Raw genomic sequence first — 27,851 nt, forward strand, 5'->3', positions numbered from 1 at the left:
GCCACGAAGGTGTTGGAAACGTTCCTAAGAGATTCTGGTCCATATTGACATGATATCAGCACACAGTTGCTGCAGATTTATCGGCTGTGCAACCTTGATGTGATTCTCCTGTTCCAGCTCATCCCAAAGCTGCTTTATTGGATTGAGATCTGGTGACTCTGGAGGCCATTTGAGTTTAGTGAACTCGCTATCATGTTCAATAAACCAGTTTGAGATTATTTGAGCTTTGTGACATGGCACGTTATCCTGCTAGAAATAGTCATCAGAAGATGGGCACACTGTGGTCATAAAGGGTTGGACATGGTCAGTAACAATAATCAAATAGGCGGTGGTGTTTAAATGATGCTCACTTGGTACAAAGTGTACAGAGGAAATATCCCACACACCATTACTCCACCAGCAGGAGCCTGAACCGTTGATACAAGACAGAACGGATCTATTCTTTCATGTTATTTATGCCAAATTCTGATCTGAATGTCACAACAAAAAATCAAGACTCATCAAACCAAGCAACATTTTGCCATGTGAATTTTAGCCTCAGTTTGCTGCTTTCAGCTGACATAAGTGTCACCAGTTGGTCTTCAGCTCTTGTAGCCCATCTGTTTCGACGTTTGACAAGTTGTGCATTCATAGATGCTCTTCTGTAGACCTTGGTTGTAGCAAGTGCTTATTTGAGTTACAGTTGCCTTTCTATCAGCCGAACCAGTCCGGCATCAACAAGACAATTTTTCACTGGATTTTCTTCTCATGTTCCGAACAATTCTCTGCAAACCCTAGAGATGTTGTGTGTGAAAATCTCAGTAGATCAGCAGTTTCTTAAACCAGTTTCTGACCAGCCGATTTGCCGCCAACAACCATATTCTTTTTCACCCTGTGGCCCAACCAACAAGCTTTCTCCAGACGTCTTAGTCCTGGGCCAGTTGTTCCAGATGCCCCCATGTGTGACCCATCCTCCTCAGGTCTGCCTTCAGGATCACGGCGCCAGGTACTCCTAGGTTTTTCTTTCTTCCTCCTCCCTTGGGGGTTCCAGATCAGGGATTTTCTTGTAAACTGTCTGCAGGCCTGCGGAAGGGAAGGTCCAATCCACCTCCAGCATCTTTGGAGCTTCCAATGGTTGTTTTCTTTTTCTTGCCACAGTTCTTTGTTGCTGATCTTGTCTGGCCAGTGGATCTTAAGGATCTTTCTGAGGCAGGTGTTGATGAAAACCTGAATTCTCTTCATGGTAGTGGTAGTGGTTCACCAGGTCTCAACTCCATACATCAAGACAGGCTTGGTGTTGAAGATCCTGATCTTAGTGTTGATGCCGATCAGACTTAATCGTGTTCTCACATCCGCATCTGTTCCACTTCCCCTAGCGCCTCATTTGCAAGTGTGATGGGCGTTGCACTGCCTTTTTCTTGATCTTTAGTACCGTATTCCTCTCTCTATTGATGTTAAATGGTTAGTTCACCCAAAAATGAAAATTATTGAATTAATTACTTATCCTCATGCCGTTGGACACCTGTAAGATCTTCGTTCATCTTCAGAACACAAATGAAGATATTTTTGTTGAAAGCTGATGGCTGAGAAAGGCTTTAAAGGCCTCCATTTGCATTTAGTACATTCCCAGTCACAAGACCCATAAAGGCACTAAAAACATCAATACAAAGTCCATCTCACTACAGTGGCTGTACAATAATTTTACAATGCGACGGAAATAGTTATTGTGTGCTCAAAAATCTAAATAACGACTTTATCCACGAAGTTATTGACGTGAACATTGTTCAGATACATGACCTGGAAGAGGAGGAGCGCCGCTATCGCGTGAGTTCACGTCCGAAACCTTACACGGAAAACAATAACTTGGTGGATAAAGTCATTATTTAGATTTTTTTTTGCGCACAATATCTATTTTCGTCGCATTGTAACATTATTGTACAGCCTCTGTAGTGAGATGGACTTTGTATCGATGTTTTTAGTGCCTTTATAGGTCTTGTGAGTGGGAATGTACTGAATGCCAACGGAGGCCTCTGAAGCCTTTCTCAGCCATCAGCTTTCAACAAAAATATCTTAATTTGTGTTCTGAAGATCAACGAAGATCTTACGGGTGTCAAACGACATGAGGGTGAGTAATTATTTAAATCATTTTCATTTTTGGGTGAACTAACCCTTTAAGGCCCAGACTTTCTAATGTAATCGCTACGATGCTGGTCTTTTCCTGCATCTGTTGTTGGGTGTGAGAGAGAAAGGCCAGGTCATCGGCAAAGGCGTGATCATCCAATTGTGTCCATAAAGTCCACTGGATGCCATTTCGCTTCTGGACTGTAGATTGCCAGCAGGAACAGGAAGGACAATAATAATAGAAGGGATAAAGTACTGATGCTCAGTTTGAACTTCAGCAGATCATTTTGACCATGTCTACATGGCTAAATGCATTGCGTTGCTGACATGTGATTGGCTGATTATATATTTCCGTTAACTGGCAGTTGAACAGGTGGACCTAATAAAGTGGCCAGTGAGTATGAGCATACAGTGTGTGTGTAATATATATATATTTCAAAGAATGTTAATGCTGCTTCTTCTCATGCATAGAAGCTAATGCATGAGGAAATGAGACTGTTCCTTTGTTTGAATTACAGGTTTGGGAAGAAATCTAGACCAGCAATGTATGATGCGACTCCCATCAGTTATGAAGATTACAGCCCTGATGACAAGCCTCTAGTTGCACTCATTAAAACTAAAGATTTGTGAGGCAATACATCTGCACACACATACACACACACACCCCGCATACACAGTTACTGTTCCAGCCTTTAAAATGAGCCAATCTGTTCAGTATTTATTTCCAGAGAATAGGTTTAAAAATTAAAGGAAAAAAATGTTTGAAATTGATATATTTTACCATCGTAAACCATGAAGCTTTTAATTCATATCTGGCACAAGGAGTGCTGCACAGAATTAGTGGAATAGTCCCAAACAAATGTGCTTTGTTTGAAGACGCAAATGTTTGGTGGAATATAAGGAGATGAATAACAAGCTACATTGAAAAATGTGTGAGGGGGTGTTTAAACCAAACCCTCGAACCCACTGGACTCTGATTACAAATAGGATAGCAGCACTCCAAGCAAAATCTGTAGAATTAGAAGTAATAGAGCTCATAGTACAGTTATACTGTAACTTTATACAGAAGAATTAAAAGATAAGACGATATAGGTTGCCTTACTGGTGCATGGATAGGATCAATGGTTTGGCATTACTCTGTAACCTTATAGACATTGTTATTTGCTGTTTATTTCTTCTTGTTCATTGTGGTCTCTTTTGTGTCATAAACTTGGTGTTAGCAAAGTCGTATGATACCACTGTCCATGTGAAGGCAGCACAACAAACTGCTTTTTAAAGTAATGTTTGATGGTGTCGTATCACTGAGTAAGTAATAAACTAGGACTCCTGTTTATAGTGTTTTATGGAACGTAATTTAAACACATCTCTGTTCCAGTACATCTGCGAAGCTCCTTGAGGTGCAGTCACGTTTTCTGCTGCTCTGCTAAATTGAATGGCTGAAATCCAGTCATTTAAATAGAAATTCATGCATTTGGTAGTTTCAATCTTTTGACTTATAAGTAAGCTCCAGAACACCCTAGCAACCAGTAATTTGCATGGTTGGGCCAAAAAAGTTCCCTACACAGATTTAGCTTTTATTCAGGTTGGTCACAAGGATTTGAACAGAAAGCTGCTTGGTTTGAAAGTGTTAGAGGGTTAACAGTTTATGACCCAAGACCAGTAGTGAAAAATGAAGACCAAGAGTCAGGAGTGTAATTAATTAAATAAAACTTTACTGAAGAATAGTTTGCAGCTTCATCTGCAGAATCCAGCTTCAAGTCTCACAAGGAGTTTGTAGGCCACTTACTCTCTCACCATCTCGTCGCCCTGTCCTCGTACATGCAATTGTCCCAACAGTTATACTGTTTTCAAGGTCTATCCACGTCATTACGGCAATGTGGATGATTCTGATTGGCTCAGAGAAAATGCATAGTCATAGTAAATTTCCACACATTGTCAGTTAATCTGATGCGCGTCTCCATAGACATGTCACTTGTTGACGCTTTAACCCGAGAATTAGGCCCGTAGTGACCTTCCAGATCTGGAGCAGGCGCCAGCTTGCCCAGAACAACAAGTCCACCCATCTCTTAGGGTGCCCATTATACACCACCTCAACACTGATCTATAACACAGAATACTGCACACATACACAGATACACAGTCTCTCCAAGGTTGGAGCTGATTAAGCTCCAGTTCTGACCAGAAACTTCCCCAAGACATACTGATAACATGTGCTTTCTATCAGTGAGAGATACAGATAATAGTACAGGCATATTTAGCTTGATTATTTAGCGTTTTAGTAAAAGGAAATATAAAATGAATAAAATATAATAAAGTAATGAAAGAAAAATCTATATTTCATATCTGGAAGCTGGACTAGCATGTTAGGGGTGTGTGATACCTCCAAAATCCAAACACACGACCACAAAATATCACTGAACTTTCGCTAATGTGACCGCAAATTAAAGTTAAACTCAATGCAACCTTAAAAGAAATGGAAAACACTTGAAAACCAATTAGTCCATTCATATGTACAGTAAAGTGCTAATAACTATCAAGAATTCACTCATAAAGAAACTAATAAAGAAACACTAAAACAAGAAAACAGGGGTTTACACCTTTGGTGTTTATATCAAAATGTAAAGAGATATGCACATATTGAATAAACCGCCAGAACGCCATTAAATTGTAATAATTTGCAAAAATCGAAGTTTATGGCATTTACATGGCCTTACTTGTTGTCAGGTTGTTTAGCAAAATCAGTGGAAACGCAATGTGCGAGGGCATGGAAAATCGAGAACTGAAAATGCTCCCTGCGTGATGGAAGTTGTAGAACATAATGTGGACAAGAGCACTGAGAATTCGTAGGAAACTTTGAAACCGTACAGAATGTTTACTGGCATAGACATGGGACTTAAAAATAACCGCCAAGAATAAGATTACCTTCCTCATTAGTATCTGCTGAGACATTAGTGAGCTCATGGTAAGAGTACTGGAACAAGAGAAGTGTCTCTGCCAGGTCCTGGAGTCTGGTTAAGACCAGCATATTTCTGCCGCGCGCTTCTGGTGTTCCTGCAACAGGTTCCAGCTCTCTCTTTCTCTTCATTTGCATCTGGCTGGAGTGGTACTCATGGGATGTTTTCATTCTTTCCATTGCCCTTCTATCTTTCTCTCTTATCTTTCATATCTGCTCCTACTTATACTCCTATGGTTATCCTCTTGCTTAGTATAGACGGGTAGAAGTTGCCCTCTGTAGCTGATCTGAGAATAGTTTTGATGCCTGTATTGGCTGAATTAAGGGTGTGTTCACACTTGGCATGTTTGGTTTGATTAAAACAAACTCTGGTGTGTTTGTTCTGTTAGTGCGGTTCATTAGAATAGGTGTGAACACTGCTATCTGAACCTGGGTGTTGCACCAAACAAGTGGACCGAGACCGCTGAAAAGATAGGTCTCTTTCCGCTTCCAAATGAACTCTGTAGGCCAGACCAAAGACATGTAAACGAACCAAAAAAAGTACATGATGTGACCCTTAAAAGTACTGAATGGTCATACACACCTCATAGTTGCCCATCACAGTTCGTTACAGGCATCAGAACCGCGTCTCCTCGCAGCAGATCTTGGTCTGTGTGTGTGACGGAGCGAGTTCTGCCGCTGTTTTGACTCCTTTACACATTTTATAAGCTCTTCATGAGTTCTCAGAGGGTCAAAATACCATCATATGTACTGTACACGCACACACACACACACACACACACACACACACAATGAGCACATTTAATCCAGTATACAGCATTTTATTTTGGATCGGACCAAAAGAACCAAGGGAACCAAACTACAAGTCTGAGCACACCCTACAATAGTTTGATGCAAGTGTTTTTTTTTGTGTGTGTGTGTGTTTTTTTCCCCAAAGACTTTCATTCTGTGAAACAAAGGAGTTATTTGGTAGAATGTTCAAGCTGCTCTTTTCCATGCAATGGAAAAAACACGATAACAGTCTATATAATGCACTATATTCAATGTATTCTGAAGCTGTGTAATAAGCTGAAATGCAAGGTGTTCATTAACTATCTGCTGTAGCTTTCAAATCTCATTCATATTTGTTAATATTAAAACATTGTGCCTCAATGTGCCATGTTTGTTTTGTATGATATAATTTCTTAAGGCTGAACACATTGAATGTTTTGAACTGAAAGTAATGCTGAATGAGATTGGGGGCTATAGTCTTTGATTGTATGACTTTTTTTGCTTGACAATGTATCACCACTCAGCTTTGTTTTATGGAAAAGAGCAGCTTGGAAATTTTCCAAATGACCTGTTTAGTGTCATGAAGGTGTTTCATCTTTAGGTGAAAGAGCACTTTAAGCCTATTGGTGTTATAACCTGGTCTAGGATCAGTACTAAAGGGGAGCTTCTAACCCAAGCACAGTTTTTGTTAGATAAAAGATAACACCATTTGATTATAAATGTGGAATGATGTACTAATAAAAGTTCAAGTGAAAGCCTAAAGCCTGTTTAATGCTTGAATGTTAAAGATTTAATGACAGTAAATACACATCATGATGGATGTTACTCGTAATGCAATCTGAATGACTCACTGTGGTACGTAAGTGACTGGTATGTAGAAGATATTTAGTTTTTGATAAGGGAGCACTATGTGTATCTTCATATCACAGGGAACAAGACGTTTTGCAAGATAACGCACACGTCAGAAGTGTTCTCTTTAATCCAAAGAACAGACGGTAAGTCTCGCGCACGCACACACACACGCACTCACACACACACACACACACACACACACACACACACACACACACACACACACACACACACACACACACACACACACACTTCATCTTTCCAAACAGTCCAAACTTATAAGCACTTTCTGTGTATAGTGCACAATGAAACTTGACATTTGTAAAACCATTCAGTGTTGCAATCGTGTCTCATGTCTCAAGATGAGAAACACACACACACACTCAGACGCAGACGGTAAGCGTACGAGAGGATGTGTTTTCCACAGCCGGAATGCCTTTGACTGTCTGCACATGGAATGTCCCCCAGCTGGCCGTGCCCTTATATGGAGTTCAAACGATGTCCTAAATCCTTCAGTGACCTTGTGTGGGCTCCAGATGTTCTCAAAGTAAACATCTGTAAGAATGAAGAACCACGATGACGCTCTGACCACTCAGAAGTCCTTCGACTGCAGGGAGGAAAAGACGCATGGCTTTGATGGCTTTGACCTCAGAGAAAGACTAAGGTGCCCTTTAACCCCCTTCAAGTGTTTATTTGACCTCTGCTTTATTCTACGTGGATGTCTACTATACGTTTCTGGTTAAGAACAGAGATGAATGCCTTTGTTCAGCTACATATAGTATAGAAAATATTACACAGGAATAATGCATATGGTAGTAGTTCACTTTAGAATTAAAATTTCCTGATCATTTTAAATTAAAGAAAGACATGAACATCTTGGATGAACATCTAGTTCACCCCCACGTCATTATAAAATAACAATCGTTTTGCTAGATAGGACCTTTATTGTACCCCATTGAAGTCCAATATATGGAGAAAAATCCTGGAATGTTTTCCTCAAAAACCTTAATTTCTTTTCGGCTGAAGGAAGAACGACATGAACATCTTTGATGATAAGGGGGTGAGTAAGTTATGAGGAAATTTTAATACTGAAGTGAACTACTCCTTTAAAAGAAAAATACACACACGTTTGTTAAAAAAAGAAATTGACTGGAATAAATGATGCATGATTTAAATTATGTATGAATGAAGGATTTGTACAGTGGTATGCTGCTGCATATACAGTTATAGTATACTCTTCAAGACCTAAATCTAACTTGAACTTTTCAGTATTCTCTCCGCACCCCAAGTGTGTGGGCTACTATGGGTGTAAAGCAGATATGGTAGTTTAACTGCTTTGTAAATCCTGGAAAATCCTAATTCAACACACCATTTATAGACAGGTAGGGTCAATTTCTGACCTGTGACATCATGAGGGTTTCAGAAGGTCTGGTTTTACCACACCGCTTCTCTTTGAGTCACTGAATCGCACCCTATCATTTACTGCACATCTGGTTTGAAAGCTTTTACCTTTCTTATAAATTTCAGTCTAACCAAATCATAATTAAAGGAAGTGTATGTAAGATTGTGGCCAAAACTGGTAGTGCAATCACTTTCCCCTCCCCGACTCGAGGTTGCCAGATTGGCTGCAGGTTCAGAAGGAACGTTTGCAGCTGTGGTAACTAGAGCAGATCTGGCAACCCAGATGCCCAAACACTACTGACTTTGTGATTGGTCGATAGGTGGAGGGCGGAGCTTCAGGCCAAAACACAACATGTCAACATCAACATCAGTTGAGGGCTGCAACAACAACTTTATAATGACAATATCCTGGCCGGACTACTGTTGTCATTGATAAAAGTATTTGACAATAACATGATTTCTTAATGTCTAGTGACATAGCAGGACCATTTTAGGATTAATTTAAATACATTTCTTACATACAGTTTCTTTAAACTTTTCATGTAGGTGAGACTGGGACTAGTTGTGCTAAGGTCATGCTTTGATTTAGCAGTGATATACATAATGAATATTTATTTATTTAATTTTTCCTAACAGAAATTTTAATATAATTTTACTATAGCTGTTGCAAACAAGTAAACACTGTGATCCAAGAAGAAAAACATTCTTAAATGTCAGGCCAAGGCAAAAAAACGGTTATAGTAATATTAGTACAATATTTTGGCCTTTCCATTGTTGTTTCATGAATTGAATTGAACAGCCTACATGTTAAATAGCCTATATATGCCATGGAAGATGCCAACTTTACAAATAAAATTAATACATATAAATATGTGTTTACATTTTTCATATCACGCAGATATTCTGAAACCAGCAGGGGCTTTGCTCTATATTACCGATAAATATTAGCTGATAAGTCCTTGTGTCAGTGGAGAACCAGATAATAACTAGCCAGACTGTTTTATGAGTAGAATCAGAAGTAGTGATGCCATATTTGTAAATCACTCTTTTGCTCTAATATAGCAAACAGTTTTAAAAATAGGTCTGAAATTAAAAGATGTATATTTATCTACAATCCACTTTAGAAAACATGTGTGTCATGTGTATGTGGGGTAACGCAGCAGTTTTTATCATATTAGATACATTTGAGTGTTTTGAAAGTTATGTTATAACACTACTCTGTGTTTGCACAGCGCCGAGAGGCGAACAGAGTACACAGCCTCATTAGCTACTTGAGTAAAAGTACAGATACCCCTTGCTAAATTTTACTCAAGTACAAGTAAAAGTACTACAGTCAGATGTCTACTTAAGTAAAAGTACTGAAGAACTTGAGTATCAAGAGTACAAGAGTACATTTTCTAAATACTGCATTACTACTGCCACAGCGCTTACATTTATGTACAGCAACGTCCTACATGGATAATGAAAAATGTTGATGTTAATACTTTGTAGAGTGTAAAAGGAATTGAAAGTAAAATCAAGTCATTTTCATCTTTTTACTATGTTGCTTTATTCAACATTTCTCGCTTGCCCACAGTGCAATAGAACATTGGCAACGCTCTGACAAACCTTAATGGATTTTTTTGCAGCCACATTTGAAACTGACTGTGTTAAACACACTGCATACTCAAAAACATCACGGGTTGGCACATTCCCAGGATGGACCTGCTGCGTCTTCATCCATTATTTTGTCCATGGTTTCGTCTATTATCTAAATCTGACCATGGAGTTGACATTAGCAGAAAGCTGAAGGTGATTGCTGATAGGCTGTCCCACTCAGTGGCACAATCCAATCCTGTTTGAAAGGGAAACAACAAATTGAGGGTTTACAAGAGGGTTTTTAGAAGAAGAAGTAACGAGTACTTATGGATAGAAGTGTAGTGGAGTAAAGAGTACCACTGCGTCCCAATTCGCATACTATCCATAATAAATAGTATTCGAAAATAGAATTAGTGTGTCCCAAATCGTAGTATGCTGAAAAGAGTATTCTAAAGATTCCCGGATGGTTTACTATTTCCGGTCCGAATTCGAAGTGCGGATTGATGGACACTCTTAACGGCTGATATTACACACAACCCATTGCGAGTGTTGTTGACGAGGATTCGATTAGAACTACAAACGCCGATATAAAGTGTTACAAAACTACAAACTTGACGGATGTACAAGTTAAGTTGAGAGGTACTTAGAGGAAAAGATAAAGGTTTGAGTGATCAATTATCAGTATTTAACCTGATGAAAATATATTTATTCCATGTTATCCACATTATATTTCACCTGCAGCAGCATTGTGAACATTTGTAATGACACGTTTGGCCATTAACTTTTAAATGCATCATTATATTTAAACTGCAAACACACAAGGAGAGTCTCTGCATTAAAGACACACACATCAACGTTGGAAAATCAACGTGCTACTACATTTCTCTCACATACGGTGGGAAATTAAACTGACTGTGGAGGATTTGAACTGTGACGAATCTGATGATGATTGATAGAGTAGTTTAAACGGTGATGGGATACACGTAACACGACAGAGTATGTTAAAGATGACAAACTACTCCCAAAGCTTGCATACTCTTCTGCTATACACTCAAAAGTATATTATTTTTGTTCACAAAAAGAGTACTTTTAGGATGTAGTATAAGTAGGCGAATTAGGATGCAGCATACAATATTTGCCTCTCAAATGTACTTGAGTAAAATAAAAAAAATATTGAAATTGAGTACTCCCCAAAAATGATACTCGAGTAAAGTACAGACCCCTTAAAATTGTACTTAAGTACTGTACTCAAGTAAATGTACTCAGTTACTGTACTGTACTCAAGTAAATGTACTCTGTTACTGTCCGGCCTACTATGAGACAGTTCACACTGTAGTAAACAAGATCAACTGTAGTTATGGTAAAGTATGGTACTCGTGGTAAATCAAGATATTTAAACAACAAAACTAAACATGTTGAGCGTTATAACAATGATCAGTTTTCTGTCAATGAATGTCTCCAAACACGTGGTAATGCAGGTATGACGTCATTGATAGGCGACACACAGACATGGTCCGTGTCCTGGTTAAAATTGCTTATTTCTCTGGATTTAAAAATTATTGGAAATATTTGGGATAATGTAAGAACACAGGTCAACAAAATATATAAAACTGTTCTTGTGGTTTTTGGATATTTTATCGAAAAATCGTACACTTTGTGCCTTTAATTTGTCCCTCGGGTATTGTTTGAATGGTTGTTTGCCATTGCTGATTCATTTGATCGGCAGGTTGTCCAGTCATCAGAGAAGAGATGTTGCTCCACGAGGTAAGGGAAATTGCTGTGATTTAAGATTACGAGGGCACATCAATTTGATGCGCATATTTTGTGTGCATATTCCATTAAAGAAAAAAAAATCAAGTTTGATTTGGTGACTTTAACGCCCTCTGCCGGTACACAGTCTGAAGAACAACAGCAGTCGAGTCGAGCGAGGGGGCGGAGGACACTGAGGGACAGAGAAAAAGGGGGAGAGAAAGAAAGAAAAGAGCCTGTGCGTGTTTTCGCAGGCGGAGTTTCGTTCTTGTGCACCGTTGGAATTCACCGTATCTGTATTTTTTTCCTCGGGGCTGCTGGAGGAGACAGAAGGAGCGAGAAAGCGCCGCCAGCGAGCAGATGTTATAGCTGGACTATCCTTGTTTCCAGCCTGACAATCGAGTGTATCATCTACTAAAATGTGGCAGCCTGCGTCGGAACGATTGCAGGTAAGACTGATTACTGTAAGAAACGCTTTTGTTATCTGTCGTTCATTTTGGAGCCACGGCGTGCAGGCCAGCCAATGGGCACACGAGCTTCATCCTGCAAACCTCATCCAGCCTCCATTTATCTGATATACACTGTGGCTCTTCAACTTTTCCTGCCGTGAAGCAAGCTCAGGTCTGGACTGCAGCTGGGAGCCTGTTCGCAAAATACAGCTGGAGTTGTACAGTTCTTTCAGAACCTTATTATGCCGTTTCTAGACCCAAGGCCATTTCAAAACGTTTTGTTCAAAAGTGACTGTTTGCAGTCTCTAAAATGGCTTTGTTGTGCTGGAACTTACTGTGCTTCTGAGATTCCTCAGGATACGTTCACACAGGACGCGTTCTTCCGGTGCATTTACTCGTTTTTAAAGCACCAGGGGCCCCGCGAGCATGGAAGACCAGGGGCCAGTTGCATAAACACAGCCACTATGTCTTAAGAACTAGTGTGACTTACTAATCTGTCTTTGGCTACTTTTGGGATTCAAATGAGATCAAGCTATCTTTTTATGTAACAGACATTAAAAGTTGTGACCAGTCTTAAAGATAACAATTTATGACTTGCTTGTAATACTAGAATGCAACTGGCCACTGGAAATATGAAGGAGTTTTAGAACTGTGATTTCCAGGCCCTGAGAAGTTGTAGGAATGAATAAAATGTGAATGGAAAGTCAGAATGATTACAATTCCTTGCTGAAAAGCCAAAAGCTGGTCTCAAGTCTGAGTGTGTCAGGCTGGTGATCTTCTGGTCTTCCAGCCTAAAGTGCCAATAAATCCCCTTACAACCAGCAAATCAGCTTAAAGAGATAGTTAACACAAAAAAGAAAATTTTGTCATAATTTACTCATTCTCAAATTGTTTCAAGCCTGTATGAATTTCTTACTTCTGCTGAACACAATAGAAGATACTTTGAAGAATATGAGCAACCAAACAGGCCCAGATCCATGGACTTTCATAGAATTTCCCCCCCATACTATGAAAGTCATTGGGGGCCTATTTGGTTATCCATATTCTTCAAAAATTCTTCTATCATCCTATATGTTACCTATATGGTGTGAACGGGCCTTAGTCTAATTTAAGCCTTTTTTCCAGAAGGAAATCCAGTTTAAGATTAGGGCTGTGTATTGCCAAGAATCTGGCGATACAATACGTATCACGATACAGGGGTTACGATACGATATATTGCAATATATTGCGATATTGTAAGAGAGTCAATATATTGCGATATTGTAAGAGAGGCAATATATTGCAATATTTCTTTTTTGTGTGTTTTTGTTTTTTATAATTTAAAAGAATAAAGAACACAACTATAAGCCTAAAACACGAGACAAAGTATTTTATTTAATTAATACAGTATCATTTATATCACTAATCATATGCAATGTGCAATCTAAATTAAAGGAAATGTAAAGTGACTGCAGGATTCTTTATGTGTATATGTTTTAAAGGTTCACAGTATAGCAGTGGCTATTTAACAACAGAAAGTGCAGTCCATTTCATGACTGAATGACTGTTTGTTTTATATTTAACACAGCAGCCCCGATCACACAGAACGCGTTTTTGCAGCGAGAAGCCTTTTTTGAATGGATTTCGGTTGGCAGAGAGCGTTATGCGCGCTGCTTATGCGCCCTGGGCGCCTCGCGTTTCTGAGGGAGCGCTCCGAGCGCATGAAGTTGAAAAAAAGTCAACTCTGAGCAGAAAAGCGTGCAACATCATCGCGCTTATGTTCTGTTGTCCAATCGAATGAATGAAGAGACGGGCCTTCCGTTGTGTTGACCGTTACATTGATTTGACTGACAGTACAGGTGATTCGGGGGTTGCCTAGAAACATTAAAGTGCACTGCTCATTTTTGAATGAAAAAACGCCGACCAAAAAAGGGAGTGCAGTGCGCCTCGCGTTTTCGAACCTGAAAAACGCGTTCTGTGTGATCGGACCCTAAAGCTGTTTTCTATAAAGCAGTCTATTGTATAAAGTGCTATTTCAAGTAACGTTACTGAGCTGCAGAGCTGGTGCATCCATATCCACATCGCTATTATCTTTCGTTCTCCTGCCACCGCTGTCAGTTTTGGAGTGTGTTTATTTTGTTACTGAGAGGAAAACGTGCAGTACATTCTATCGAAACGCTTCTCAGCAGCGCGGGTGACGTCAGGATGTTAAGCGAGCTCTCTGTTTCAATGTGTTTCCCGAGTATTAGATTATAACTTGGCCTATTTTGCAAACAAAATGATTCTTGTCGATTTCCTTAGTGGCTTCTTTATAGCTGAAGCCAACATGAGTCCACACTTCAGCTCTGTATGCTGCAAGAGCGGAATAATTCTGTCGTCTTGAGAGCTGGGTTTGCTAATGTAAACACTAGCACTTTCACCTTGCGCTTCTCCGGCTCCGCGTCAGTTATGCGTTTTGAGATAACACTGCCATCTAGCGGTTGGGTGTTATACAGTCTGTGGTTTAAACCGAACACAAAGCCACGAAACTTGGATGTAAATAAATAAATATATAAATATCGATACAGCGTTTTTGAGAATCGATACAATATCGCCAAACATAATATCGCGATATTCACGTGTATCGATATTTTCTTACACCCCTATTTAAGATGTGTGCTGTGTTTGTACACGGTAGCTGGTTTCTGGTCAATTAACTGGTCAATAGCAGCAACAAACTAGGTACCAGCTGGCCTTACTAGTTTAACGTGTTTAAGGTGGTCTTTGAAGCATGGGAGCTGGTCAGCCAACTAATGACCATCTTGAACTATCTAATAACCATGGACCAGCAAGTAACCTACCATTTTCCACAACACAGCTACTGGCTTAGACAACTTTAAAGTGCATTGAAAAGTCATGGAAATTAGTATAAAAGGTGTGGGAATCCTGAAGTCGTGACATGGACTTTGGTTAATGCTTAAAATCATACAACAATGTTTATTTTTTTTAGTTGGCGTGTCAAGTAAAACCGTTCAAGATGCCTGCGTTCAGTACTATTCCATCTAGCTGTTTCTGAACAGCACCTCAAACCGCGTTTATACATGCAGCACATCTGTTGACAAGCTGTGCGTCTTGGTTTTTTGCAGCGTAACTGTGGAGGTGAGCGACACTGGCGTCTAGTTCTTGTGCATATTATTTAGCCAGATTTCTCCAAGCTTTCGGATTCATCCAGTTAGAAGTCCAGCAGTTTACCTGTAAATCTCCTTTAAATAAAAAAGAAAAGTTCATGTCAAGTATTTTTATCTCCTGGGGAGCTGGGCTTCACGTCTCCACTGTTTGTAATATTATCCAGATGTGGAGCGGGACAGACTATGCCAGATGAACTTGCACAATCTTTCCTCACAGAGTTTGGCATGGCGACACTGATTAAATAGCATAGTAAACTCGTTTGAAAGCTGCCTTAAGTGATTTGATCTACAAAAATGTGCTTTTATGCATTGCAAAATAGTTGTATTGAACCAAATGATTTAAAACCATGTGACAGCAAGATTTTATTAATTGACCACAGTTCTGTGCAAAGTGGGTTCATAATAAAAAAAATCCTTTCTGTAACAATCAAGTGGATTATAACAGTATATAATAAGCTTAAATTTGTTAGTCAGAATGGTTGTTAGTTATAAACAATATGGTATTTCACATTTTTGTCACATTATTTAAACCAGTCTGTTCCTTATTAGACCATGATCCATTGCCTAAATCCTTTCCGTTTTGAGTTAATCACCGTTAACTTCAAACAGTGAGTGTTTCAGGAGTATGCTCGTCATAACATTATCGTCATAAATAAAGCATACAAGGGGCCATTTCTAATGCTTGCTTACTGTACAGTTGAAAGGATCACACTATGTATATGTGCTATGCACTTAAAATTAAAGGGGTCATGACATTTATTTATTTTTTATTATTATTTTAAATATATGCGGTTCACTTATAATGCCACACACAAAATGTGTGGAAAAACATTTATTTTCAACCCTTATTCTGACCCTCTGTGTGAAATGATCTGTTTGTAAGGGGCAGCTCTTTTAAGGCTTGTTAATAAATGTTCTCTGTTATGATTGGCTAACGTCATTGCATAGGAAACCTTATCAACACACACCTGTTATTGCATGCGAGTAAGTCTTTTGAAAATATCCTCCATATAAAACCGTAATTTACAGACAAAGCGTTATGAAACGCTATTGCACTGAAGGTTCTTTTCCTCTTCCATTTGTCCTGCTGTCAGCAGACTCAAGCGTGTGGAGTATGGTAGAAACAGAATGCACATCTATATACTGTATCGAGTGTAGACAACATCTACACACGATTATAGTGGGTTTTATTAGCTTTTGGCGCAACAAATATCCAGTGTAGGCAGCGACTGAAAGCCAGTGGGTGGGCCCTGTCATTTTATGATGTATAAATATTCATTGATGTCTTGCTCTGGAGGCAGGCATATGCAAATGTCTTTGCCTCTGTGATGTCACAAATCCCTCAATATCCAAACAAGCCATTTTTTGTGCTTGATTTTATCAATATAAAATGCTTTGATTGCTAAAAATGCTTTGTTTATAATGAGGAGGACGTTTTAAGCTATGATACTTTCAGGGTATTTTAATGCTACAAAGACCTCTTATATGTCAAAAGATCTAAAAGTAATACTGGTAATACTTTTTAAGATAAGTACACTAGTTTACACTAATAGTACTAGTAGTAGTAATAGCTACACTATGTAACTTTTTACACTTAACTTTTTATTACTTTTTAATGTTTTTGTCTTACCTTGATTCACTATGGTAGGCCTATTATATATTTTAGACCTGGCAGGATGGATTTCGAGGGAAATTGCTGGCATATGTCTCTCACTCTTGTGTCTCACATCAAATCTGTAAATAGAGAAAAGTTGCTCTGTCTACTTTGACGCATGTTTGGTGTGGAAGTGGCAGAGGTAAGTTGTTACCATGAGTGAGATAGGTTGACATGGTGGCCGTTTTGAACAAATTAACTTTTTGTCAGGGTCTGAGAATGTGACAGCGCTCTTAATAAAACAAGAATCAACATTGGCTTGGCTTTTCAGAGATAGTGAGAACTGAGGGATTTGAAATGTTTTAAAGGCAACATAAAGATGGTGTTTTTATTACTGAACAGGGTAGTAAGATATTTAAAGATGCTATTTGCATTGATACAATATTTAAAAGTGTTCTCTGATATCTACATAAAAGGCATGCGGCTTAGATAAGGGCAAAATCTTTCCAGATATGGTTTTACATGTCCGATTACAACTCTATGATTTGTCCCTAGAATGAAATGGGCTGTTTTTACTTTATTTGAAAGGGTCATGAGTAATAATGTTGAGCTCTGCTCTGATTGGCTGTTTCACAGCTAGGCTCATTTCAGTAGCTTGAACAACTAAACAATCACACCATGCTAAACAAGCTTACAATTAATAATAGTGCACAATTAATCTGTCCTTATAACGCCGCACATACTCACTTAATAAGTGCAGTTGTTTAGCAAACAATAGTTGAGAGATCCATGCTTGGATTTATTACAGTTCATCAGTGAGAGAAGTGAGTCGTGACAGAAAACAGACCGACTGAATGACATTTTAATTTTAAGCAAAAAATCTCAAATGGAGATTTCTGAAATGGAGCTTACTTGTTTATCGTTGTTTTCAAATCATCAGAGAGAGAGAGAGAGAGAGAGAGAGAGAGAGAGAGAGAGAGAGAGAGAGAGAGAGAGAGCTCGTGCACATGGTTGCCAGATTGCAACGTTTAAAACACTGGATAGAATACGCATTCTTTTAAGAGAATAGCTCTAATTGGGGAATTTAAATTATTGAAATCTGGCTACCGCAAGCGTGAATGCTCAGCTCATCTTTTTTTTTCCTTGACAAAACCAATGAGTGACATTGGTCAAGTTTTTATCTTTTAAACCACATTTTAGTCTCGTCTTTAACACAGAGGAGGTTGCATGCCAGGATTGCTTCATTGTAAAACGAAAGGTACCTTTACTATCTGTGTACAAAACGGGCTGGGAAGAGGATGGACTCCGTATGTTGCACGATGGCAGTCATATCAAAATAACTAGGCTAGAAAGTTATGTCAAAACGGGCAACAAACTGAAACGGGTCACCAAATTACACATTTTCAAACTCAGTTTATAACAAACTGTCTGCATGTTTTCTTTTCAGTTTTTCTGAGCTGGCAGACACAGCAGAAACCTAACTAAATGCAAAAAAAGCTACAAAAGTGAAAGTTTCAATCTGTGGCACCATCAAGTAAACATAAATTGCCATATATATATATTAGGGCTGGGACTCGATTAAAAAAAATCTAATTAATTAGAGACTTTGTAATTAATTAATCGAATTTAATCGCATTTTAATTGCATATAAATATTTGACCTGAGAACAATGAGAAGTAATTTTTCACATGGATTATTAGTATTCCATTGAATAATGACTGAATACATTAGCTTAATCAACAAAATATCGTTTATTTATTTCAGTCCAGCAGACCAGCGCAATGTTTGCCATTAAGTGTAGCAAAAGCATATTTGTGACATTTGAGGCTCGATGTGCTGCGGTGATACGCAAATTCCTTGTTGTATAGCTTGCACACAACCATGCTCTTGTCGACGCTTCCATCCTTTCGTTTTTTAAAACAAAATTTCCCATCCACGGGGCCAAGCAAAGCGGTCTCATCAGCTTCTTCGTTCATGTCCACTATGGTTTGTTGTTGTTGTGACCATATTTACCACTGTAAAATATGGACGTAGTGTCCGTGACGTCACCCATAGGATTCTGATAAGCCGTTCTGAAGCTTAAAGTAGGGCCGAGCTGGGCGTTGCCATCTTGTGAGCGAGTCATTGCGTGTCACTCCCGGATAACAGAAAATGGGCAAAAAGGCGGGATGTGGGCAGAGCTGAGGTGACGAATGATTTCTAATTTCTATAACGTAAACGAATGAGTTATTAAAAAAAATTCACCCCCTCACAGTTTAGGCCAAAACCACAATTTGTACCAGGCTGTAAACATGTTTTTTTTCTGCTGTAAAGTTGAGAATTTTAACATGGGGCTCAATGAGATTATATATATATTGGAAAAAATAAATCTTAATATTTTTTCCAGAGCTGTATATAATACATAATAAACTCCAAAATGTATAGAGCTAATAGCAATCTATAAAGTTCTTACCGTGGTCAATTTGGCCAAATTATAAGTTTTAATACAATTTCAAAGTGCATATCAGACCAGTTAGTAGAAACAGCAGCATCAAATAATGCACTTATGTGCTCAGATGACATAATTTGTGTATTTCCATGTGTTCACAGGTGTTGCAAAACACATTCATCCACACAGTCGCTCGTGCAAAGCCAAAGCACAACCAAAACAATGTTCTTCTGCAAAATGCATGCAGTTTTGTTATGTAACTCTATAGAGGGCCAAAAGTTACATAGTGTACATTTAAAGACTGTTAATATGCTGTTGGAATGATTGTGGATCTGGGCTGAACTCTTTTATAATCTCCTAAAATGGCTTTAGTAGGATTTAGTGTATTCCATGGGATGTCTTGCATTATGAGCATTACATTATGGAGATTTGAAATTCAATGGGATTAAACCGTCAAACACTGCAATCAGATCTCATCATGTAACAATAGGATCTCATAAAAGCTAAAGTATAAGAAGCAATATCTTGACCCCAGTTGAAGAATACAATAATTTTACAGCACTAAACCCTACTCTTTTGGATCTCAACTGGCCCTTTCAAAAACCAGCCTCAAGATCCTTTTTTTAGTAGACCCTTACGGTTCAGTGACTTTGTGCAGACCGAGTCATACTGGTGTTCACTTGGATCTGAGAGAATGGTTTGGTTTGGTTTAGTACTCTGATAAATGTTTATTAAATGAATATCCCAAGTTTAATAAAAATTAAAGGGATATGAAAATTCTGTCATTAATTATTCACCCTCATGTCATTCCAAACCTGAGACTTTCGTTCATCTTCAGAACACAAATAAATATATATTTGATGAAATCTGAGAGCTTTCCGCCCCTCCATTTACAGCTACAAAACTACGACACTTCAAAAAGTTCATTGAGATCATAAAACTCCATATGAATTAAATTTTGCATTTAGGCTTTTATTTGCATATTATTTACTAAGCAAGAACCAGTGAAGTTCATTCTAATCAAACAGGAAATTTCCTCTCTCTACTGTGTGTGTGTGTGTGTGTGTGTGTGTGTGTGTGTGTGTGTGTGTGTGTGTGTGATATTTGTTTTGAGACAAACACATACTTTAGATCACTCCTACATTGCTGTCTAAAATAATACAGAACGTTCTGACCGGTGTAATCTTAGCGTTGCACAAAAACACATTCTTAGCACCACAGATCAGGGCATCGTTTCTCCTGAGCGGAGGGTTTCGCTGTGATTTAAGCTCAGTATTTATTACTTTCCCAACAGTGATCCCAAAAAGATGACCCAGGGATGGTACACTTATACCAACGCCACCTTAGTGCTGGCCAGTGGCCTGATCTTGTAGTCAACAAAGGAATGTAATTGATTTTCGGACAATGCAAATAAATAAGATCTAATTCTTGAGCCCTCCGCACGCACAAACACTCGTATACACCGATTCCTTCCCAACGCACTTTTCTCAGAATGCAACGAAGCACTCTGTGTCCGCTGCATGGTTACCATGACTACCAGCAGGCTCTTTCTTTGTGGCGTTTCCATGGTAACGGGCATCGCTGTGTTGATGGCGATGCTCGGCCTCTTTCTCTTCTCTCCCTTTCTGTGATCTGGAACCGTTCTGGTGTATTCCGTTTATGGTCCTAAAACTCAAATTGGGCTCCAGATCTGTCCTTTATAATTCGGATAATCTTTTTTTTTTTTTTTTTGCACTCATTACAACTGCAATATGACCCTACTCCTAAAAAAATACAAATTTACTCATCCTCATGTCGTTCCAAACCCACATGACTTTATTTATCTGCAGAAAATAAAAAGCAAAAGAAAAATCTGAAGGCTATTTTCCATGCAATTCAATCTTTCAACTAAGCTTCAAAAAGGTTGAAGGAGCACCATTTAAGTGATTGGTTCGACTTGTTGTGCTATATATATTAGGTTGTTGTTTTTAAAGCATCGGATTGATTTAAATAAGGAACAGACTTAAAGGGATTATTCACCCACAAATTTAAATTGTCATTATTTACTCACATTCTTCAAAATATCTTTGTGTTCAGCAGAAGGAAGAAATTAATGCAGGTTTGAAACAACTAGAGGGTGAGTAAATGATGACATCATTTCCATTTTTAGGCGAACTATCCCTTTAAATGGTAAAAGCTGTTCAGTTATAAACTTCTGCTCCGGTGAGATGTGAACATGTGAGACTGGCTCGAGTCAGTGAGCTGAACACGACGGGTGGGTGAGTAAACGCTGACAAAATTTCCATTTGTGTTGGTGAACTATTGCTTTAGATTTTGCTAGTATATTTGTCTGCCTAAGCAAGGATTACAATCATGTTGCAATGCCCAAAACAACAGAAATTCACCCTAAATGACATTTTTCACCCTAAATTAAATGTTATATTTGTGCAATAACATATGCAAGAAGTTCTTCTTTCCGTTCCATACATCTTAGTCATCATTATTTTCTGTTAACACTTAAATTTCATTTCCCTCTTGGTCAAAGTGTCACTTCTGCCTTTAAGAGAGACCACTAGACAAATGCAGGCTGCATATTTTAGAGTAGAAACTAAAACAATATTTCCATATTTGCTACAGTTATTAAAAGCAAAATAGGTTTAAAATGTAATGTCCCGTGACAATTTGGTTCACAATAGCTGTCGATGGCATCACTAGACATCCATCTCTAAATTATATTAGAAATCTAATTATTGCAAATGCAAAGTTATTTTTTCATTGCTTCTAAAAAATACTACTACTCCTACTATACTACTATAAAATACTAATAATAATCCAGGTGATATGTGCAAAAATTAAGGTGATATGTTCACTTTTATTAAAGCCATGAAACTTACACAGTTAGGGGCCCTGAATATTTTCAGAAAAGGAGCGAAACATCCTTGTGGGCCATGAGGGCAATTTTACTTTCCGCTAACCAAATGATGTAGTTTGTATCATATTTTCTGAATCAAACATGATAACACAAAAAAAGGTGATGTCTAGCCCTATGTTTTGATGGTCAAGGATTACAATGATACTATAAACAACGTCGTAAACCGTTCAGGTGAAAGTTAATTCGGTGATGTGAGAAGGAAATCACATTATTTAAAAACCTAAGCTTGACTTTATAATATCAGGTCTGCTGCATGCATGTATGTTGTGTGGAGTTTAAAAAGCTTGATCCTATTTTGTTCATTAACCCTGACAATACAGTGACTGTAAAACGTAGAATTATATTCAATATGACCGTAGCAACATAGCTTAAAAAGAATGGATAATACATAAAACTGACTAAATTTGAGTTTAAAATCTCCATTAAGTTCCCAAATAAATATTCAACTCATTTTGAATGTAAGGAGCATGTGGGTGCTGTCCTGTCTCGGGTAGCTTGTCAGAGCTACCTTGATTTTTGACCCATAAAAAGTTAATTTACTAAAACATTCAGGTCTTTCTGGAAAAGACGCCTGTTAGCTGCTAATTCCCTGTCCTGTTACAAAATTGCTTGTAGAAATTTCCATCCCACCTTGTTCCAGTGTTTGTCATTATAAGTGAACTGAATGAACCCACCTCAACGTAGTCTTTCTGTAGTTTGTTCGCATGGAGAGGAGAGATTTGGGTTTGGCTTTTGTATGAAATATGTGTTTTTGGGTGTTCTTTAAAGGATTAATTGAGAACTGCAGAACAATATGGCCTTATTCTGTTACAATGCAAGTTTCCAAGAATATCATTTGGTTTCAGTGTGAGTGTGTGTTTAGTGAGTTTAGGATAAACCACAGATATGTCTGTCTGTCGTTAGCTTCTCTATAGTGTCTGGCAGGATTGTCCTACAGGCCTCACAGAGAGCTTATGCTGGGTATGTGAGTTTGCACAATTGCACCTGAAAAATATGTGAAAATGATTGTTTACAGTTATCCAATGTATTTTTTGTGAGTGTGTGTGTACGCATACGCGAGAGAGAGTGCGGTTGGTTTAACTGTCTCTTTGCGTCAGTGCTACTTGACATTGATTGGTGTTTTTAGGAAGGTGGGTGGGGCCAGCATTGCCTTTGAGGTTTTCCGCTGCCATTGGCATCTTCCCACGCCATTTTTGTTGGTCTTTTGTATACAGTGGCATCCACCAGTGGCAGCATGGGACCTCCTACGTGTCTGTCCTGACTTGGCCCTGGCAGGTCCATGTGAAACCCAACACAGACCCTCATAAAGTTATACGCACACCCCAACAGGCACCCACACTGGAACTTACGAGCTTTGTCTGGACACACTCTCATTCTTAGCAACCGACCATTGGCGTATATCACCCCTGTGTGAAAGTCGGCTTTCAAATGGGCCAGTAAATCGCCTTTGGAGAGCAACTCGCATTCTTCAAATCACTTGCAAAGTTTTGTTGGGCACATTTATTTTGAGCCAATCTCCTGACTGTAAATGAGCTTCAGGAAAATGACTATGTTGATTGGCTGATGGCACCACAAGGATACCAAGACAAAATAATACAATGTAAAAGTAGTGCAGCTTTACACATCCAGTTTTAAATCCACTAGTTGTTGGTTACCTAAACAAGTATTTGACTAATGTGTCTTGTTTAAAGTAACTAGATCAGACACATTAACCGGTAACAATATTTTATTCTGTAAATATCTGAACATGCAATATATCAAAAGAAAAACTTCTGAGCCTCTGCTTTTAAACAAACTGTTTAATTCTAGCTGCATGCATTTTTTTATCAGCACTTTAATGTGGGTAAGTTTCATAAAAAAAGCAACATTTTGAGCAAAAAGCGGAGAATCATATTTTTGTCAAAGATTGTATCTGGAACGGATTTAGAGCGATGATCAAAACACAGATGGAGTAGATCAAGCCCATCAACACCCCAAAGCTTTACAGTCCTGTATAGGTCATACTGGGTCCACACTCCATTCAGTAACATTAGGCCGTTTTGATTTATATCTTGATGATCATGTTATTTTACATATGCATTTGCTTGCATATGCAATCTCTTGTTTCTGCTTCTTATTCACATGTGTTTTGATCAGGAGATTTGGTACTCTTTCAGAATATGTTTAATAGCGCCCCCTACTGTGTATATATATATATATATATATATATATATATATATATATATATATATATATATATATATATATATGGGTGATTTTCACGAAAACCATTAAAACACCACGGCACTAATGTTTTCAAATATGAAATGTGTAATATATTAATATTAAAAAGCATCAGCATAAAGACAATACCTTTCTCTACCTTGCACAATGTGTGATTTGAAGATAATAATTTATTATTTTTCAATTTTATTGCTTTTTCCACTGAAATTCTCATTACCGCAATACGTCCGGCTGTGTTTGAATGCGTGTTATTTTGTAAATTAAACAAATTAACATAAAAATATTTAGAAAAAAATAAATGGATGTTTAACTAGATTATATATATACATATGTGTATAACAGTGAAAACATGGAAAGCCGGAAAATTCTCTCAATGACAGGGAAAGAGTTAAAATACTTTACATATAGTGAATGACTAGATGACCATTAAAACCTTCGAAAACAAGTTTGGACCAAACAGTTAAACAAAGTTTGAAAACATTGGACTGAAGGATGGCTACAAATGTCCCTGAAGATGAGTGGAGACTGCAAACTCGTTGCTTTGTAGTTCAGTCGTGGAAGTCATTAAGTCAAGGTTTTTGGCGGCGGAACAGTGTTTTGAATTGTTGCAGATATTGGCAGGCATTGGGAAGACTGTTGCATTTAACTTAAAATATTCCTTTAAGGGAAACAACTCTGTTTATGTGATTCTGACCTATATTTTTGGGTCCAAATTGCTAAGGAATGTCGCCAGAAGTCGGCTAAATCTGTGTGCGTATGAAATATGAGGCATGTCAGATGTAATCAAGCTGATAGCCGCCAGAGATCTGCCTGAACCGTTTCCATTGTCTCGCTGCCTCGCTAACTCACTCCAGCTCTCTCATGTTTTTCTCTTTCTGTCTCTCTGTGTGAGTGATATATGAATGACCAGAGACTCTCCTGGTCTTGTTAAACTCATCATTGCGGCACAGACCCACAAACAGCTGTATAATGTGTTAAACACTGACATAGTTAGGTCCGTCTCTCACCCGCACAGAACAGGCAGGGCACACATTTATATATGGTTCACTACTCAGTCATTTAGTTCAGATCTGATAAGTTAATCGACCTTCCTTTATTGAACGCACAATTAAATAAACTGTGTAATTTTGTATGTATTTGAATTTGTGCATGTATGTTTGTCTGCTGTAGACCTCACAGAAGTAAGTTAGATTCCCTCGTAACTATCTACATTTACATTCTGATACTTGGTTTCGAAAATACTTCTGCTATGACTGGTAACTGCTAGTTATTCTTAATTTCCTGATTCTTAACTTAATTAAATTGACACATGTATTTTTCTTTGTTGACCTTTTTTTTAAATACATTTTATTCATTTACTTTTTAATAAAGTGACATTAACTTTTTTTGACGGTTTTATTAATACGTTTGACTTTTACAACATTTGGCCAACCTTTTTTCACACTAGAGAATTTGTTGTGGACCTCGGTCAATTTGGCACTAGTGCACATGTTGGCACTCAAGTTGATGACGCAAATGTGCCAAATAATTAGCCTAGAAATCTAGGCGCACCCTAGCGGCAGCAAATTTAATTTGCCCGCAAGTGTGGTCTAGCAGCTCTCAATTCCTATCTGAGCTGTATTCCTCAGAATCTGGACGACCCAATCACATCGTGTAGGTAGGCTATAGAGTCGGCGGGCGGGGCCATAATGACGACGGCCGAGTTGCGTTTGTGTGCTTCTAGTAACACAGTCTTCTAGTAAACACAGAAACTGGCGAATGGCGGCGGTCTTTCGAATCAGCTCTGCCCGCGCCTCCGGAAGACTTGGAGTTAAGCTTTCCTCTGAGAAAAGAACAAAGAGCGGCACTGAAGTCATTCTTAAAAAGGGAAGATGTGTTCTGAGTTTAGCCGACCGGATACGGCGAATGTTTAATCAGTCAGCGAGCTCCCCTTCACCGTCGTTGCTCCGGTTGGTGTACCGCTATCCTATCGCGTGCAGAGGGAGTTTGAAAGACAACCGTTTATCCGCCCCTCGGACTGAGCCCTGTCTATGGTGAGTTTCCAGACCAAACATCTTGATGTGGGTCTGGCTTGTCAGGCTACCAAATAATAGAATCAAACATGGATTCAGACCCAGTGATAAAGCAAGTAGGATTTTTAGTGATTTCCAACCCTTTTCCCAGAGGCCCCACATCAGTACACATTTTGGATATCTCTCTTATTTTGGTCTTAAAGTCACTACTGATGAACTGATGTGTAAAATCTATTGTATTTGATACTTGTGGACAGGGTCATGTTTTGGGAACCACAGGCTTCATTCATTGTCAGGCTGGCACTGTGCTACAGATGAGACACCAAAGATTGTTTGGAGACAGCAAACTCGGGGCATCAGCAGTTTAGGTGTGGAAGTCATTAAGTGAAGCTCATTGGCAGCAGATTGGGCCAAGATCAGTGTTTTGAATCGAATTGTAGCAGATATTGGCAGGCATTTTGAAGACCTCAGCAGTGAGATAATGTAAAAAACATTTTGGCGGTTCAAAATAAGTTGATAAGCTGGGAGATGGAGGACACTAGATAGTAAGAGTCAAAGCCATTTTTAGTATGAATGAAGGTTAGGCTGTGAGGGATAGAAACAGTCTGTTGACTGTATATCTTCAGATTGACAGTATGTCTTTCTAAATCTGAAAAACATTAAATATTTAAAAGTACTAGGGGTGTAACAAAAAGGTCACACTTTATTTCAATAGTCCACTTTAGACATTCTACTAACTGTAACTTTGCAACTATATGTCAAGTAACTCTCATTAGATAACTGATTGACTGTAGTAGACTGCTAGGTTAGGGTTAGGAGAATAAGTTAACATGTAGTTGCAAAGTTACTTATATAGGGGAGGGGTGCACAGATCCGATATTAGGATCGGATATCGGCCGTGATACTGACGACAAAGCTGGATCGGGGATCGAAAAAATCCACAGGCCGATCCATGTGTTTTTTTGTTTTGTTTTTTTAATCGCAGCCGAACCTATGTCTTTCGTCAGCTTCACGTGTGTCGCAGGCTCGACGCAACATGGAGCGAGCCAGAGAGTCGGATGTGTAGAGATATTTTATGCTTGCCACGCCAACTAGTTCTTCTGTCGGCAATACTACTACCAATTTAATCCAGAAACAGCAAAACTAAAGGAGTTGGACAATTCAGCCCAGCAACTAACTTTGCAGGATGCAAAGGATTAATTTAGTGTAAGTGATAGTGGATATGGATAAAGGCTAATGTAATGAACTGACGGTAACAACACGCTGTTGACGCTCGCGCATCTTGAGGAGAAATCAAAAAAGCACCACTCACACATAGTAATTGCGGTAAACATTCAAAATGTTACGTTTTTATCTTTATAACATATGATACAGTTAAACAGATATCACACAACCAAATGTGCTGTTTCTCTGAATACCATCACGATTGAAAATGTCACTGATTTCCTATGACGGCTCTATAAACAATCATTAATTTCAGCTTTGTGTTTTGAATAATTCGGTGGTTGAATCAAAGATTCAATAACCTGTTCGTAAACGACTGCCTCATTCTTAAAGGAATCAGTTGTTTGAATGAATCGTTTGAATTAATGACTCAATGACTCACTCATTAAGACTCACCTACTGCCACCTATTGGTGGTTTTAGTTTCTTATATTTTTCAACATTTATTTTGTTTATTCAAA

At 38.5% G+C, this 27,851-nt stretch overlaps 2 protein-coding genes across 2 annotated transcripts in view; both read left to right on the plus strand.

Moving 5' to 3' along the window:
- The window catches only part of dner (delta/notch-like EGF repeat containing), a 61,520-nt gene extending 54,941 nt beyond the window's left edge, over window positions 1-6,579 (plus strand). Inside the window, exon 13 of the mRNA XM_067420340.1 lies at window positions 2,619-6,579. Coding sequence (XP_067276441.1) covers window positions 2,619-2,730 — 112 coding nt within the window. The 3' untranslated portion in view covers window positions 2,731-6,579. The remainder of the gene's footprint in view (window positions 1-2,618) is intronic.
- Window positions 6,580-11,555: 4,976 nt separating this feature from the next.
- pid1 (phosphotyrosine interaction domain containing 1) overlaps window positions 11,556-27,851 on the plus strand; it is a 35,744-nt gene continuing 19,448 nt past the window's right edge. Inside the window, exon 1 of the mRNA XM_067419360.1 lies at window positions 11,556-11,853. Within this exon, the coding sequence (XP_067275461.1) occupies window positions 11,824-11,853 (30 nt within the window). The 5' untranslated portion in view covers window positions 11,556-11,823. The remainder of the gene's footprint in view (window positions 11,854-27,851) is intronic.

This window comes from Pseudorasbora parva, chromosome 16, assembly GCF_024679245.1.
Source record: "Pseudorasbora parva isolate DD20220531a chromosome 16, ASM2467924v1, whole genome shotgun sequence".
NCBI classification, from domain to species: Eukaryota; Metazoa; Chordata; class Actinopteri; order Cypriniformes; family Gobionidae; genus Pseudorasbora; species Pseudorasbora parva.